Source organism: Camelus bactrianus, chromosome 28, assembly GCF_048773025.1.
Source record: "Camelus bactrianus isolate YW-2024 breed Bactrian camel chromosome 28, ASM4877302v1, whole genome shotgun sequence".
Classification (NCBI taxonomy): domain Eukaryota; kingdom Metazoa; phylum Chordata; class Mammalia; order Artiodactyla; family Camelidae; genus Camelus; species Camelus bactrianus.
This window is the reverse complement of record NC_133566.1, coordinates 16,287,462-16,302,016: the sequence shown is the minus strand read 5'-3', so window position 1 is coordinate 16,302,016 and position 14,555 is coordinate 16,287,462. Positions and strand designations below refer to the sequence as shown.

The following is a 14,555-nucleotide window of genomic DNA, read 5'->3' as shown; positions in this document are numbered from 1 at the left end:
AAAGTTCAATAAATGCTAATTATTATTAAAATGATATTAAGCATCATATTATATCATAAAATAGTATTTCTAATATGATTATGCTATCATATTAATATGCTATCATATTAATGTGATCATATGCTATTAATATGCTATCATATTAATGTAATAATATCAGTGGTATTCCATTCTGTGTATGGACTGGACCATAAATTATTTAATCAAATCTCCTATTTTAGAAACTTAGGCTATTTCAAATCTTACAATGTATTGTGAGAATTAAACAAGATGATACATGTAGAGTCATTAAGAGGTCACCTCACATAACACTTTATAAAGGTCAGTATTAACAATGATTATTAAAAAGCTCTACGTGTGTTCTTTCTTTTATCCTTAGGGAAAACTCCAAGGAGGGAATTGCTGGGTCTAAGGGTACGTGTTTAAAGGCCTTTGATGGACATTGCAGTGATCTTTCTAAAACACAAATCTGGTAGTGACCCTTCTATGCTTAAATCCTTCTGTGATCCCCGTGCCACTGGGAATAGGACCGTGTGGAGCTGGCCTTGATCTAGCTGGGCCCTGCCTGCCTCTTCTCTCGTCTCTCCCCACAGCACTGCTCACAACCTAGACGTCACCATTCTAAACTCACTACAGTTGTTCATCCTTTCCCTGGCTAGACCTGCCTCCTTGTTTTTGGAAAACTGGATGTTTTTCATCAAGTTCCACTAGAATGTTCCACTGCCTCCCCCAAATCAAAACTTATCTTAAGTCCCGCTTCTGCCAAGAAACTTGCAGTGTTCCTCCGTCCATTCCGCCTGGGTAGACAAGCCTCTGGTGTGCTCTCCTGGTTTGCTGTGCACATGCATCTCTTTAGAGCACGTATCCATCCTGTTATAAGATATTAACTTGATTTCTTGTTTGTTCTATGTGGTATCTTATAAGCTTTTGGAAGACAAGGGTGGTGTCAATTTTTTTTGCTTTGGTATAAATAGCTGGTGCTGAATAAATGTTAGTTGGGTAGACGGATGAATGAATAACAAAGTTCAGTGAATACAGTCCCTTGACTGCAGCACAGTGGACAATGAGCCACAGACACACTTTTTCCTCCTTCTCAGGACCACACAGTCTCCACACCCTACTCATGAATCCCCAAGATGCTTGATTTAACTGTGTCTTATTTAGACTCTTAATTGTGAAAAACTGAGATGTACTCAGTTAACTCAAGTAAAGGGAATTTAGTGATAAAGATTCACACAAAGGCTAAGAGGGTTACAGTCTTAAGGAAATCTAAGAATAAGTAAGGTTGGTCTACATGTAAATTGTGGTTCTGGGTGGTACTAGGTGAACTGGGGCCTCAGGGCCAGGAATCCCTGGGTGTCGGCTTCAGCGCTTCACCACCACATGCCTGCCTGTTTAGTCTGTTCCATCCTGTTTTTGCATCGTGCCTCTCACGTCCTCCCAGGCTCTGCTTCCTGGTAGCTCGGGCTCCCCTGACCCATGTGGCTACTTCTGTATCCCTGTGCCCTCTTCATACCCTTTCAGCTCATCACTAGTTGTCCTGACATTTCTTAGTTCACAGTCCTGAGGATGGACGGATGTCATCTTTTCAAACCAGGTCGCATGTTAGTCCACTGCTCAGCCTGTGCATTGCCCATCTGTGGCCTTACCAGTGTGGCTCCAGGAGTATGACGCAGGGTCACGTGGAATAAGTCATGGCTGCCCAAGGGCTGCTCCTTTCGCACAGGGTATTGCTGTGAATGGGCCAGTTTTCCCTTGAAGACGCTGTGGGTATTTACTTGACATGACTTAGCTGTATAGTCATTTATAAAATTACTTACGCTTTTTGTCTAGTAATCATTCCGAACAATATTGAGTGTAAATTTATAAAGACGGTGTGATCCTTAATATGTCCTTGACTGCCAGGAATAGATGTTTGCCTCTGGGATGACAGCAGAACAAGCGCCACCCTGTGTTCTCAGCAGTGGTACCCACGGCCTTTGGCTCTAATGCTGGCGTGGAGCCGGCTTGCTCTTGGCCTTGCTTTTCTTTGCCTTCCCTTTTTATAGGGTGTTGAGAATGAGGGTGGGTACATAACTCACTGGCGTGTGGAAAATTTCTTGCTTCATGGGTCACAAAACTACAAAACAAGACTGGTCTCCCTCATACCCTCTTTCTCCCCCCACAGCTTTGCCTCATTGGGACTCGGCTCCTCTCCACGAGGAGGGCGCACACGAGGGAATGGCTGCTGTGTCTCCGACCGCCAGGTGCCAGGTGAGGGAGAATTTCATGTTCCTGAAATACTCTCGTAGTCTCCAGAATGTAACCACTTTTCTTTCTCTATCCTGGAGCTACTTTGATCAAACCCAGCCAGGTGGGGGAGAGACTCCATAGGTAGTGCGTCCTTCCCGTTTGACTGGTGCTGTGTTTTAGTGACCTTTTCTTGCCTTGGACATGTGCCCACTAGTCTGCCACCAGGCACACAGCCCCTGTAGCCTTCACTCCAAGTGATTTGTCTAAAAACCAATGGTACGGGTCTGAGTGGAAGGTTTGGGGAACAGCGGGCTGCTTCTAGTCCTGACTTCCCTTTAGTACCTCCATGTATGGACTGAAAGTAGGCCCCCACATTGCAGGGAGGCTGGGTTAGGCGGGGAATGTGACACGTGCTGTAAAGCGCCTCAGTGAGGCTGAAGGAGTCCTGAAGAGTTTTGTGTGGGCAGAGACACGCAGTCACCCCATTCCCGCCCAAGGGCAGAGAGTCCTGAAGTCCACACTCTGGTTTAGAACTTCTGCAGACACGCAGGAGACTCAGCGGGGTTTTAGGATTGGAGGTCAAGATGCAGTCTTGCAGAATCACAGAACATAAGAGTGATCTTAAAGATGATCTAATCAACGCCATTATTTGAAGGATTTGTAAAAAGAAAAAAAAGACAATTGATGAAATTTAACTAAGATTATAGATTAGATAATAGTATATCAGTGCTATCCTGATTTTTTCAGTTACACTGTGATTATGCAAGAGAATTTCCATGTTTTTACAAAATATAAACTGAAACATTTTTGAGTAAAGAGACCTCATGTTTGCAAGTTACTCAAGAATTTCAGGAAAAAGATAGGTGAATGTGTAGACACCAAGAAAGATAAAGCCAGTGTGGAAAACATTAACATCTGGGGAAGCTGGGGAAAGGGTACACGGGAGGTCTTCGTTCTGTTCTTACAAGTTCTCTGTAAGTCTGGCGGAAGAGCCCCTGATGCTCAGAGGCCCGGCTGCGAAGACAGTGTGGAATTGTGACCAAGAACATCACGCCTCGGGGGATGTTTGCGCTTTCCCCAGATGCTTCAAAGCCCTACTTTGTCAGAACCATTTTCTTTCCACTCTCTCTGCATCCTCCAGGCTCTTGTCATTCTGACAGTTTGGTCTGGTCCATGTAGAGAGAAGGGTTATGAATAAGGGAGAATGTGATTGTGTTTCCAGGACCCGGTGACATTCGAGGACGTGGCTGTGGTTTTCACAGATGAAGAGTGGAGGCGTCTGGTCCCTATTCAGAGAGACCTGTACAAGGAGGTGATGCTGGAGAACTATAAGAGCATTGTCTCGTTGGGTAAGGAGCACTTCCCACACGGAGCAGACTCTGTATTGTGTTGATGTGGGGTTGGGAGGCTAATAAATTGACACCTCTTCTCCCACCTGAGTCTGAACCCCTGAGAGACAAGATAGGAGAGCAGAAGGATATGGCTTCAGTGGGTTTCTTAGTCCTGAACCCTGACTTGGAACAGGCTGGCTTCTGATCTGTAAGCAGGCTAGACAGCCGCAGGCTCCCTCGCTGCAACACGGAGGGCTGGGGCGATGGAGCGGAGCATGAGAGCCTGCTGCTGGGAGCTGCTCTCCAGGGGGAGAGGAGGCTGAGTCACACACGCCCGGTTCTTCCCCAGCTCGGCAGTAACTTACTCAGCTCCACCCAGAGCTCTGAGGGGCGGAGATGGGTGTGAGGGGCCATCTCGACGGGGGAAAATTTCTCCTCAGAGAAGCAGAGGAGGGGGAAAGGAGTGTTTCCCTTTAAAAAGAGGACAGTGTGGGGGTGGGATTATAAGGCTGTGCCTCAGAGAAGGTCACTAGAAATGTGTTTGATTTTGATTATTTGTCTTAAGGACAGTCTCAGAGAGATGCCCATGGAAGGCACTTCACAATTGTAGAGACTTGTGTGACAAAAGGAAAATTAAGAGCTTCTGCTGATGGGGTATTCAGGAGGAGTAAAGTTGGGCTCCTGCGAGTAATGAGAACCTCTCAGAAACTTCCAGAATGAGAGGCTGAGAGTGTGCAGATTCAGAACAGACTTAAAATCAGCAGCAGGTGTCAGTGAAAGGATTCACACTGCAGATTTCATGGAAGGTAGGTCAAAAAAGCAAGCATAACACCCCTGGATTAGCTCAAACAGGTCAAACATGGAAATAGAATGTTCATGGGGCATTAGGGGGACTGCTGAGGCTGTGTCACAGATTTTGGCGGGATAAAATACAGAGAAAAATAGAATTCCCAAGGTCAGAGAGAGGAAGCCATGGGGAGGTGATGGCAGTGGCCGTTTTGTGAGCAGGGTGTCAGCCTACAGCTGGATGGGTGATCCTTGGGCCCAATAAGAAAGTATCCCTATTTCCTAAGTCAAGGGTCCCAATGCAACGGAATTTTAGGCCTCAAGACTATTTCCAGAAGGAGATCTATTTTTTAACCAAAAATGAACAGATTTGCTTCTAGAAATTTGTCCTAAGGAAATAATAAGATTAGCAGCCCGTGGTGTACACAAATACTCACCATCACATTGTTAGCAGCAAAGCATTGAAAACAGTCTGAAATTCTGTCAGCAGGAGATTAAATAAGCTGTTGTTTCATACAATGTAACGTCATGTAGCCATTAAAATGGTGCAGTAGATGTGCTAATTAAAATAAAATATTTTAAATGTATTATCATGTGAAAAAAATCAAGTTTAAAATTCAGCATCATTTCATTTTACTTGTTTGTTTTTTATTTCTTTTAATTGAGAGTCTTCTGCCCAAAATGATCTTTTACATGTAAAAGTGACTGGAGTGACTTGTATTATATATAGTGAATCGTAGTGGATTTAGGATGTCAAAATAAATCAAATATGAATGATTTTAGGTGGGGTAGCCTTAGTCATTTTCCAAATAATGCTCTCCAGTAGTTTTTTTTTTTTTATTTTGAAATTTTGAGATATAATTGTCATTATCCAGTTTTTAACAAAATGTATCTCCAGGTATCTTTCAGTATCAAAGTGAATAGAAAGAAAGAAAGAAAAAAATGAATGCGAAGTACAAAAGGTGATTTTTCTTTTTCCTTGTATATGCCCCTAGTTTTCTTATAATGAACATGATCCTCTTGTTTAAGTGAAACCATAATACTAAAGGATAAGCAAACAGAAATGGGCACCTTCATTACACATTTTTACACAAGGTGATCTTTTTTCATTCTCACCTTCCCTGAGATGAGGACTCTTCCCTGCAGTCCTACCAGTGCTAAAGCTAGGAACATCTCGTTCACTTCCTGGGGAAGAAGAAACACATTAATTCAGACAGATTCCATCAACTCTCTGACCGGACGCTGCTTGTTCCTTTTTAGAACTTCAGTCTTGATCTCCATTCAGAGGTTCCTGCATTCCTTACATTACTTTGTGCTCTGTGTTCCTGATGTGCGCTTTCTGCCTGCTGCGCCTTCTCTCTGAAAGACTCAGAAGCTGGGATTAGCTTTGGGATAGTTGTGTGCATTCATCACCTGCGACCACCTGGCTTGTCTTTTTCTCCATGAGCAGGACTTCCAGTGCCTGGACCTGATGTGATTTTCCAGTTGAAGAGAGGGGATGCGCCTTGGATCACGGAGCTTCATGGATCTGAGGGGACAGAGTGTGCAGAGAATGTCTGTCTAGGTAATTGAGTATGAACGGGGCAGGGCAGAGTTTGTTTTGTGGTGGTTATTTAGGTGTGAGTGGGAGGAAGTATTGGGTACTACTTTTTTCTCAAATTCAAATCTTTATTGTTTATTCTTTATCATCCACCAACTTTCTTTTTTTTCCCTCTGCATCTTAAAGTATTGTTCACCTTTATTCACCGAATGTTCACATTCTCAGACCTGTCACGTTGCCCATTCACACAGTGATACTCCTGTTCCTCACCATCCCTTCCATGTAGCCGGCTCTCCTACGGCACTTGGCCACGCTCCCAATAGAAATTCTCCCCTTTTCTGAGATTTCCACCATCAGTTCTATTCCCTGCTGTCAGTTCAGTCCCAAGTCTTGATTTCTCCCTAGAGTATAAGACTATTTGTGGGAGCAGGCGATGCGGCAACTGTACGTTACTTTTCAGATTTATCACAATATCTCTTCTTTCTGCTGTAACATTTCTTAGCCCAGAAAAGAAACTGCACCTGTGTTTTCTGTCCATTCCAGACTGGGAGACTAAGCCTGAGATTCAAGGTCCTTCAGAAGTAGAAAAATCAGAAGGAACATTGAGCGAAAAGCTTGGAAGAAAAGGTCCTCTGTGTCCTAAATTGGAATTTCATGCCCTGGAGGGTGGGTTGGAAACAGAGAAGGAAAGTCCTGCAGCGGAGGCCTGCAAGAAGTCCCTTTCCCGGGAGGAAGGCTTGCGGCACCGGTCAGCCCCTCCCAGGAAAACTCTCACTAAAGAGCGGGACCAGGAATGCAGTGACTGCGGGAAGACCTTTTTTGACCACTCCTCCCTTATCCGCCACCAGAGGACTCACACTGGAGAGAAGCCCTATGACTGTCCTGAGTGCGGGAAAGCCTTCAGTCACAGGAGCAGTCTCAGTAGGCACCTGATGTCGCACACTGGGGAGAGCCCCTACGAGTGCAGTGCCTGTGGGAAAGCCTTTTTCGACCGTTCATCCCTAACTGTACATCAGCGAATTCATACTGGGGAGAAGCCCTTTAAATGCAATGAGTGTGGGAAAGCCTTCTTTGATCGTTCATCCCTCACTCGACACCAGAGAATTCATACTGGAGAAAGTCCTTACGAATGTAATCAGTGTGGGAAAGCCTTCAGCCAGAAAAGCATTCTTACTCGACATCAGCTCATCCATACGGGCAGGAAGCCTTATGAATGTAACGAGTGTGGGAAAGCCTTCTATGGTGTCTCCTCATTGAACAGACATCAGAAAGCTCACGCCGGAGAACCCCGCTATCAGTGCAGTGAGTGCGGGAAAGCTTTCTTTGACCGCTCCTCCCTTACACAGCATCAGAAGATTCACACTGGAGACAAGCCATATGAATGCAGTGAATGCGGGAAAGCCTTTAGCCAGAGGTGCCGGCTTACACGACACCAGCGAGTTCACACAGGAGAGAAGCCCTTTGAATGCAGCGTGTGTGGGAAAGTTTTCAGTTCTAAATCATCAGTTATTCAACACCAGCGGCGTTATGCCAAACAGGGAATAGACTGAGTTGGGCAAAAACTTTAGTCACAGGACCTCCATGAAAACTTAAGATGGGGGTTCCCCAGCTTAGACAAACCCATCGCCTGATCATTCTGTGTGTTCTGGCTGCTGCTTTCCTTTCCTGCCTCTGCTGCCACAGTGTTTGAATGAACACCCTCTGCCCACTGTGTGATAGAGCTGACGTGGGATGGATGCCAGAAATTCGGATGTGACTTTAAAAAGTCAACACTTGGCAGAAGTTTGTCAGACAACAGGGATCGCCATTAGGAGGCCATCTTCAGACACACCTCTTGTCTGAGGCCCCAGGTCTCACTGCACTTTAAATAACTGGAGGCTACAACAGGTGGGGAAAGGCAGCCTTGTGCCAGAACAGTACTGTTGTTTCTGAAACAGTTCTTTTTTTGTAGCTGTTCGTCCCTCTCCCTTGGAGCTTTTTTTGGGTACTGACCTCATTCTGTTGTTTCCCAGCTTCTAGATCTCCCAATACTGCCACCACCACTAGCTAGCACTTACTGAGTGCTTATTATGGGACAAGCACTCAGCTGAGAGTGTTGTAAGGAGTAGATTATTTGGTCCTCTCACCAACCCTCTCATAAGTACTGTCACTACTCACATTTTACAGGTGAGCAAACTGAAGTCTGGAGGGGTTAAGTAACTTGCCCCAGGTGACAGCTAGTCAAAAGTGAAGCCAGGTCTTGAATACAGGTCTCCCTTCAAAGTCTATTCTCTGTACCATTTTATGCTATAATGTTTATAATTTATATACAGGTACTATCTCCTCACCCAGACTGTAAGCACTTGGAGGTGTGACTTGGATGTCTTTGTGTCTCATACAGTGCCTTGCAAATAACAGGTGCTCAATAAACATTTAACTGAAGTAATGACTTTCTGACTTACCAAGTTCTATTTAAAACACCTCTTAGATTCACATCCTTTTTCTTGAGTTTTCACAGTCTGGCCTGTACCTTTATCACCTCAGGGTCCTGTTACTGCAGGAGTCACTCCCTGTTTCAGATTCTTTCCTCTTCATTTTTGAGGAGGTGTGTGTTAAGCTATGGTGCAGTAACAAGTAAGCCCCAAATAAACAAAGATTCATTTCTCATGTAGAATCTGATGTGAGTCAGTCTGTCTTGCCTCATCCTTATCGTTTAGAACATGTTGCCTCCAGGGTCATCATGGGAGAGAAATCTGGAGGAGATTTTAGGATATTTTTAAGGGCCATCACTTCTGTTTATATCTCATACACCAGACCCCAGCACCAAGAGGCTAGGAAAGTAAACAGGCACCTCAATATTTGGTTAACATCAGCAGCCTCTGTCACAGTTACATTTTGCATATTACTGTTAGACCAGTCTTTTCAAATGGCCCCCTTCCTGCCCATCATTGCTTTACTCAAGACCTAAAGGAGCTCCCTGTTTAATGAAAGTGTCCCTGAATATTTGTCTGCCTTGACATGGTCCTGCATTGCTGAACTTGAAGTCCCAACTTCCCAAACCCTCTGTACCCTGGGCCCAGCCATGTATTTTTATTTTGTTGAAGATCAGGCACCAGGCAACTTTGACTCTAGGCATCTGCATTCCTTTTCTATTGGCTTAAGGTGATGCCCAGAAGAGGACTTGATTCTGAAAGGCTGTCTGGAACTTAGCTCTCCCTGCATGAATCCAGGTGGACCAAAATGCATTTCTCCCTGGGAGTTAAAAGTCTGATTCAAGAAACTGGATTGCCAAACAGATCCTCAGCATACAAACAACCCTATTGATCAGTCTTTCTTAGAGCAGATGAGCAGCAGGGAAGACTTTTCACATGTGTACTTTCAAAGCAACTTGAGGAAAAACACAGTGCAGAATCTATCATAGTGGATAATATCTGCTATTATTTAATAATTTCAAGTAGAAAATAAAAGGAACTATTGACAAACTTTCGGCTGATGATTGTCTCTGAGAGTTCTGAATCTTATTTATTGCCTTGTTAAAAGTAAATTGAAGGTCAGATATTTCCCTAAGATACTTTGCTATTGTCAGCAAGCTGAGGCTTGAATGAATTTAGAATTCTAATGGACTTTTGAGTAAAGTGATAATCGAAACAGAGTGGGGACATAAATTCATCAATTCTCCATTTGTTCTCTTTTAAAATTTGGTGATGTTGAAGAGCATTTTTAAAAGGGTGAAATACTGTTCCATCTTCTAAAAATTCTGAGGAAAGGGTCATTTTACCTTTTAATTGATACCTCTCAATTCAGCATGGATTAATGGAGACCTTAAATTTTGAGGTTTTAGCTTCACCAAATGGCCATTGGTAGGATCAAATCTTGGAGTCAGAAGTTAGTTAAACTGGAAGCATGTCAGCATTCTTAAGGTTTAAGGCCAAGAATATCTGAGGCAGTGCAGCCAAGGTGTTCCATGTGAGCGTAGAGAATGAATTAATTTGAATATATTGAGCTTGAGATGCTTGTGAACTATCCAAACATGTATGGATGTTCTGTAGACAGACAAACCGAAAACAGTGATTTCAGATATAAAGGTGATATCTGAAACCACGTGAATGGAAGGAAATTGCTCATGAAGAAGGTGTAGTGTAGGAAGAGACTAGGGTCTTGGGGAACACCAAGATTTAAAGGGGTATGAAGAGAGGAAGAGCCATGAAAGCAGAGTGAACAGAACAGGATGGAGAGGCAAGAGAAACACCAAGTGAGTGCGATGTCACAGAATTTAAAAGACTCAAGAAAGGGAATAGTCAAAAAGCATTTAATGTTGCCCCAAAAAGCATTCAATATTGCCAAGTGGTGAAAAAGGACAGAGTCTACTGGCGCTTGTCGGTAACTTGGATGGTGGCACCAAAGTCATACTGGAATGAACTTAGTTAAGGAATGAATGGGAAGTGGAAGGTAAAAATAGCAAGTGTCCACAATGCTGAGTAGTTTGGCTTCGATAACGAGAGAGGGAGAATGGCAGTTGGAGGGGGATGTGAGACTAAGGGAAGAATTCTTTAAAAATGTTAGAGATGTGAACACTTATCAGGATTCTTTAAGTATAGGTAACAAAATACTTCCCCAGCTTGCTAAAGTTTAAGAGTGCTTTATTGACAGTTACGATTGCAACGCCCAGGTTTATTGTTTCAATTAGAGAGGGCAGAAAGAACGGACGTGAAAAAAAGGCAAAGTTGTAGATTTGATTACGGGCAAGCATGAAAATTCTCCCTGATGCTTCTTCCTCACGTGAGGGAGAAGATTAGCAGGTGCCTGAGGAGAACAGAAAAGGTTTAAAAATATCCTTCTGGAGAACTGGATAGAAAGCTGCCTAGGAAACAGAGCTAACCGCGGTAGGGCAGCGAGTCCAGCGAGGGCAGGCAAACAGGGCTATGAGGCTGCTTTGGCTCTTTAATCGTAGGCTTTCCTCCATTTTTACTATTAAGTGAGGAGGTTTCACCTTTTAAATGATTCACTGGAATACCCCGTGGGTACCTAGGGGGCGGGGCGTCTGCGGTGGGCGTGGCCTTGGTGTCTCCCCTTACCCTCGAGGCCTTCTGGGAATCGTAGTTTTCAGGGCGCGTGTTGCGCAGGCGCTTTGAGGTCTTTGAGCCTTACGGGGCCACAGCGAGCAGGTTGGCCCCCAAGGTGAGGGTTTAGGATTGGGTGTGGTAGGAGAGGCTGCTGGGGGAGGGACGTGTTGAGGAAGGGGAGGGGAGGTAGGGAAGGATGCTTAGCGCCACCGCGTGAGGGCGGAACCGAAATGAGGTAGTGTTGAACTCTCCTTGGCTGCTGCTCCCCGGGCTAACCTTGAACTAGTCCGCTGCGCGCTGGGGAGGAGGCGCCAGCTGCGAGCCCAGCACCACTCAGGGTGAAGACGTGGCTGAGAGTGAAATGAGATCAGGATAGCCTGGCCTCCAGCGTGTTAGATGACGTGCTTTGGGGTGCGCAGGCCGCGCTCGGCTGTGCTCATCCCCGGGGTGGGATGGCGCGTTTCCTCCCCTAGCCTTCCTGACCGAAGCTCGCTGTGCCGCCCTTCCGCAGCTAACCCGACCTAGGGCCTCGGGACACCTGGATTGAACCGATTCTGCTGAATCCTGCTGATCCATCTTTCCCGGAAAGCACCTCAGATTGCTCATTTCTCTGGGTTCCCTGGGCCTGGTCCAGGGTTTCAACGCCTTCCACCTGGCCTGTTGCAGCTGCACAAAGACGCTCCCTCTTCTAAGCTTCAGTTCCGCTTTCCAACACCAACCAGACTTTCTTGCAAAACTTGGTATTTCAACTAGTCCTCAAATATTTCTTGAGTACCAGATATGTGGAAGTAGCTTTCCTGGAATGAGGAAAGCAAGATTTGGCTCCCAAGATTCATCATCGACTTGGAAAGATAAAACAAAACACAAATAACTATAGTATCAGATAGTATATATTAGGCGATTGAGGCAGAATCTGAGAGTTCAAGGAAGATAACGACCCTGACTCTTTACTTCATGATGTGGATTCATTTGGTAGAGGATTGGAAATGAGATTCTTAAGACTGATGCCCACCTTTTGGTTCTGTGAGCCATGTTGCATGCTGTGTTCTTCTGTGTATCCCCAGGACCTCAAAAGAACTCTTAAGAAGAGAGATCTTGGTAGCAGAACATGAACAATGAAGCTTCAAGTGAGGGAACTGGGAGGTTTTGCTACCTGCCTTAGGTCCCTGGGTTGCAACTTAAAGGAACCCAGCTCAAAGTAGTATCAGGGGGATTCATTTCGAGGATACTTGTGGGTCTCGGAACCCAAGGAGAAGACTGCAGGTGTGCCTGTAAACTTGAACCAGGGGCCAGAAGAAATTCAGGACCTTCTTGTAACCCTTTGCTTCTACTTATATATATACTAATGTTTGATATTTTCTTGTTACTGCTGACTGGCTTTTCCTGCTCTCAGATGGCATGGCAAAATGTGGCTGTTGAGGGCTCCTAAGTTTTCTTGCCCTCAAGTGGAACTTCATGAGAAGAGACTGACCTCTTCTTTTTTGTGTAATTTCTTTTTTTTTTTTTAAATCGAAGTATAGTCAGTTTACAATGTTATGTCAGTTTCTGGTGTACAGCATAATGTTTCAGTCATACATGTACATACATATGTTCCTTTTCATAGTTTTCACTAAAGGTTACTACAAGATATTGAATATAGTTTCCTGTGTTATACAGTAGAAACTTGTTTATCTATTTTATATATAGTGGTTAGTATCTGCAAATCTCAAACTCTCGATTTATTCCTTCCTACCCCCATTCTCTCCTGGTAACCATAAGTTTGTTTTCTGTGTCTGTGAGAGACTGACCTCTTCTTGGTTCTATTTCCAAAATTCCAGGAGGAGGACTGTAATTGGGTCAGATGCCAATCAGCTTTGTCCAGAAAGTGGAGTCATTTTTTATTAATGTGCAGTTGTGGGAAGAGATTTCCTTGGAAAGTGTGATGTGCTGTTGGCAGAGCTCAAGAGACAGAATAATAGCTGCCTGTCACTCACCTTGAAATACTGCTCCTAGGACAGCTACTTTCTCTAGAGCAGTAGGTCTGGCCTGGCTGTCATCCCTGTCTCTGCCAACTCTGACACAAAGTTGTGGCATATTCATAATATCCATCCCCTGGGAAAGAGTGAGTTTACTTCCAGGTTTGCTTCACTTTTAGAAGGGTATTGGGAGTCAGGGCTGTCTCACACCTAATTGTTAAGTAGAGATTTTCAGCCTGGGTCACACAGCTGCAAAATGGGGTTGTTCTTTATGTTTCCTTGTCTAGTTCTGCCATCTCTGGTCCCAGCCTTTTCCAAGAGAACACCGATGAGGAGAGAATGGCAGCTGTGCCCCTAACAGCCGCACGGCAGGTGAATTGGACTGACTTCAATCTGAAGCTTCCCTGCCAGCCAGACAGTGAATGCCTTGGAGACGGGCCCCATCTGGTGGAAGATGGCCTCCGCAGAGAATACTCACAAGTACCCTGTCTGGCTCCAGATTCTCTCCTTCCTCACCACACAGCCCAGCTGCAGGGACCTTCCTTGTGAGTGGCCCTTCATAAAGCCTTGGCTACCGGCCCCCTCGTGAGTTTGTAATGGTTGGGGAGTGGAGGGTTGAGGCAGCTCTGTCCTGAGCAATGTGCCTGGTGGTTCAGGGGGTGCTTAAAATTTCATGAGAATGTAAACACCCTGAATCCTCTGGTCTGGACAGGATGTAACTTCCTTTTAAAGAAATGCTGTATCTTTGAACCCATTTCTCCAGTTTCAGTTCTTCAGAGGATCCTGTTACAAATTCACTCATCATGGGTCTTCCCTTGGCTTGAGAACCAGTTGCTCACACTGAAATCTCATGGGTCCATAAATGTTAGAGCTGGAAGGGACTTAAAAAATTATTTGATTTAACTCTGTCATTTTATAGTTTAAAAAATTGAGGCTATGTAACAGTGCCCCTGAAATTTGGAGGCTCTGTCATGAATATGATGACATGAGGCCATAACCAAGAGTTTCAGGACTTAGATCACAGACCTGTACCTCTTTCTTCAAATACCTGGTCCCCTTGACATCATCAAAACCATTTCTTTTCCATTCCATTTCTCTTCCAGTGCTGTATGTAGTCTTTCCTCCTCCTCGGTGACACATAAAAGAAGACCCATAAGTGAGGGAGAATATGTTTGTCTTTTCAGAAGTCGATCAAGTTTAAGGATGTGGCTACGAAGTTCTCAAGGGATGAGTGAAAGCAGTTGGCTCCTACTCAAAGGGCCCTTTACAGGAAAGTGATGCTGGAGAACTATCACGGTTTTGTTTCTTTGGGTGAGCAGGACTTTCCTTAGTGACTCAGAACCTGCGCGCGCGCGCGCGCGTGTGTGTGTGTGTGTGTGTTGAAAGAGTGTGGCTCTTCCTTTCTGCCTGAGGCAAAATTGTACATCTTTGGACAGATCCCCAGAAAGGGTAAAGAATAGTTTGTGAGTTTATAGGCTTTTTGTTGTTTGTTTGTGTTTAACTAGTGATGCATTAGTACAGGGATTTGGTTGATGCCTCAAGGAGCTGCTTTGAAAATATATTGCTGAGCAAAGAAGGAGTGAAATCCTATCTCCTCACCAGGAGGTAAAGAACAGGTTCCTGTTGATGTCAAAACTCATTCAAGGCAAGAGGGTATAGCTCAAGTGGT

General features: G+C 44.7%; 1 protein-coding gene and 1 long non-coding RNA gene across 3 annotated transcripts in view; both read left to right on the top strand.

Annotated features, from left to right (window-relative positions):
* Positions 1-14,555, top strand: part of ZNF892 (zinc finger protein 892) — a 40,122-nt gene that overhangs the window by 5,844 nt on the left and 19,723 nt on the right. The window contains exons 2-5 of one of the 2 annotated variants that reach the window (XM_045519582.2): positions 2,168-2,253; positions 3,455-3,581; positions 5,800-5,913; positions 6,433-7,418. In XM_045519582.2, the coding sequence (XP_045375538.2) occupies positions 2,221-2,253; positions 3,455-3,581; positions 5,800-5,913; positions 6,433-7,418 (1,260 nt within the window). In that variant the 5' untranslated portion in view covers positions 2,168-2,220. The other variant, XM_074354536.1, reaches the window with a different exon arrangement.
* LOC141575420 (uncharacterized) lies at positions 10,380-13,983 on the top strand. The gene is made up of 3 exons (XR_012503000.1): positions 10,380-11,046; positions 11,443-12,416; positions 13,174-13,983. It is a non-coding gene; the product is annotated as an uncharacterized LOC141575420 (long non-coding RNA).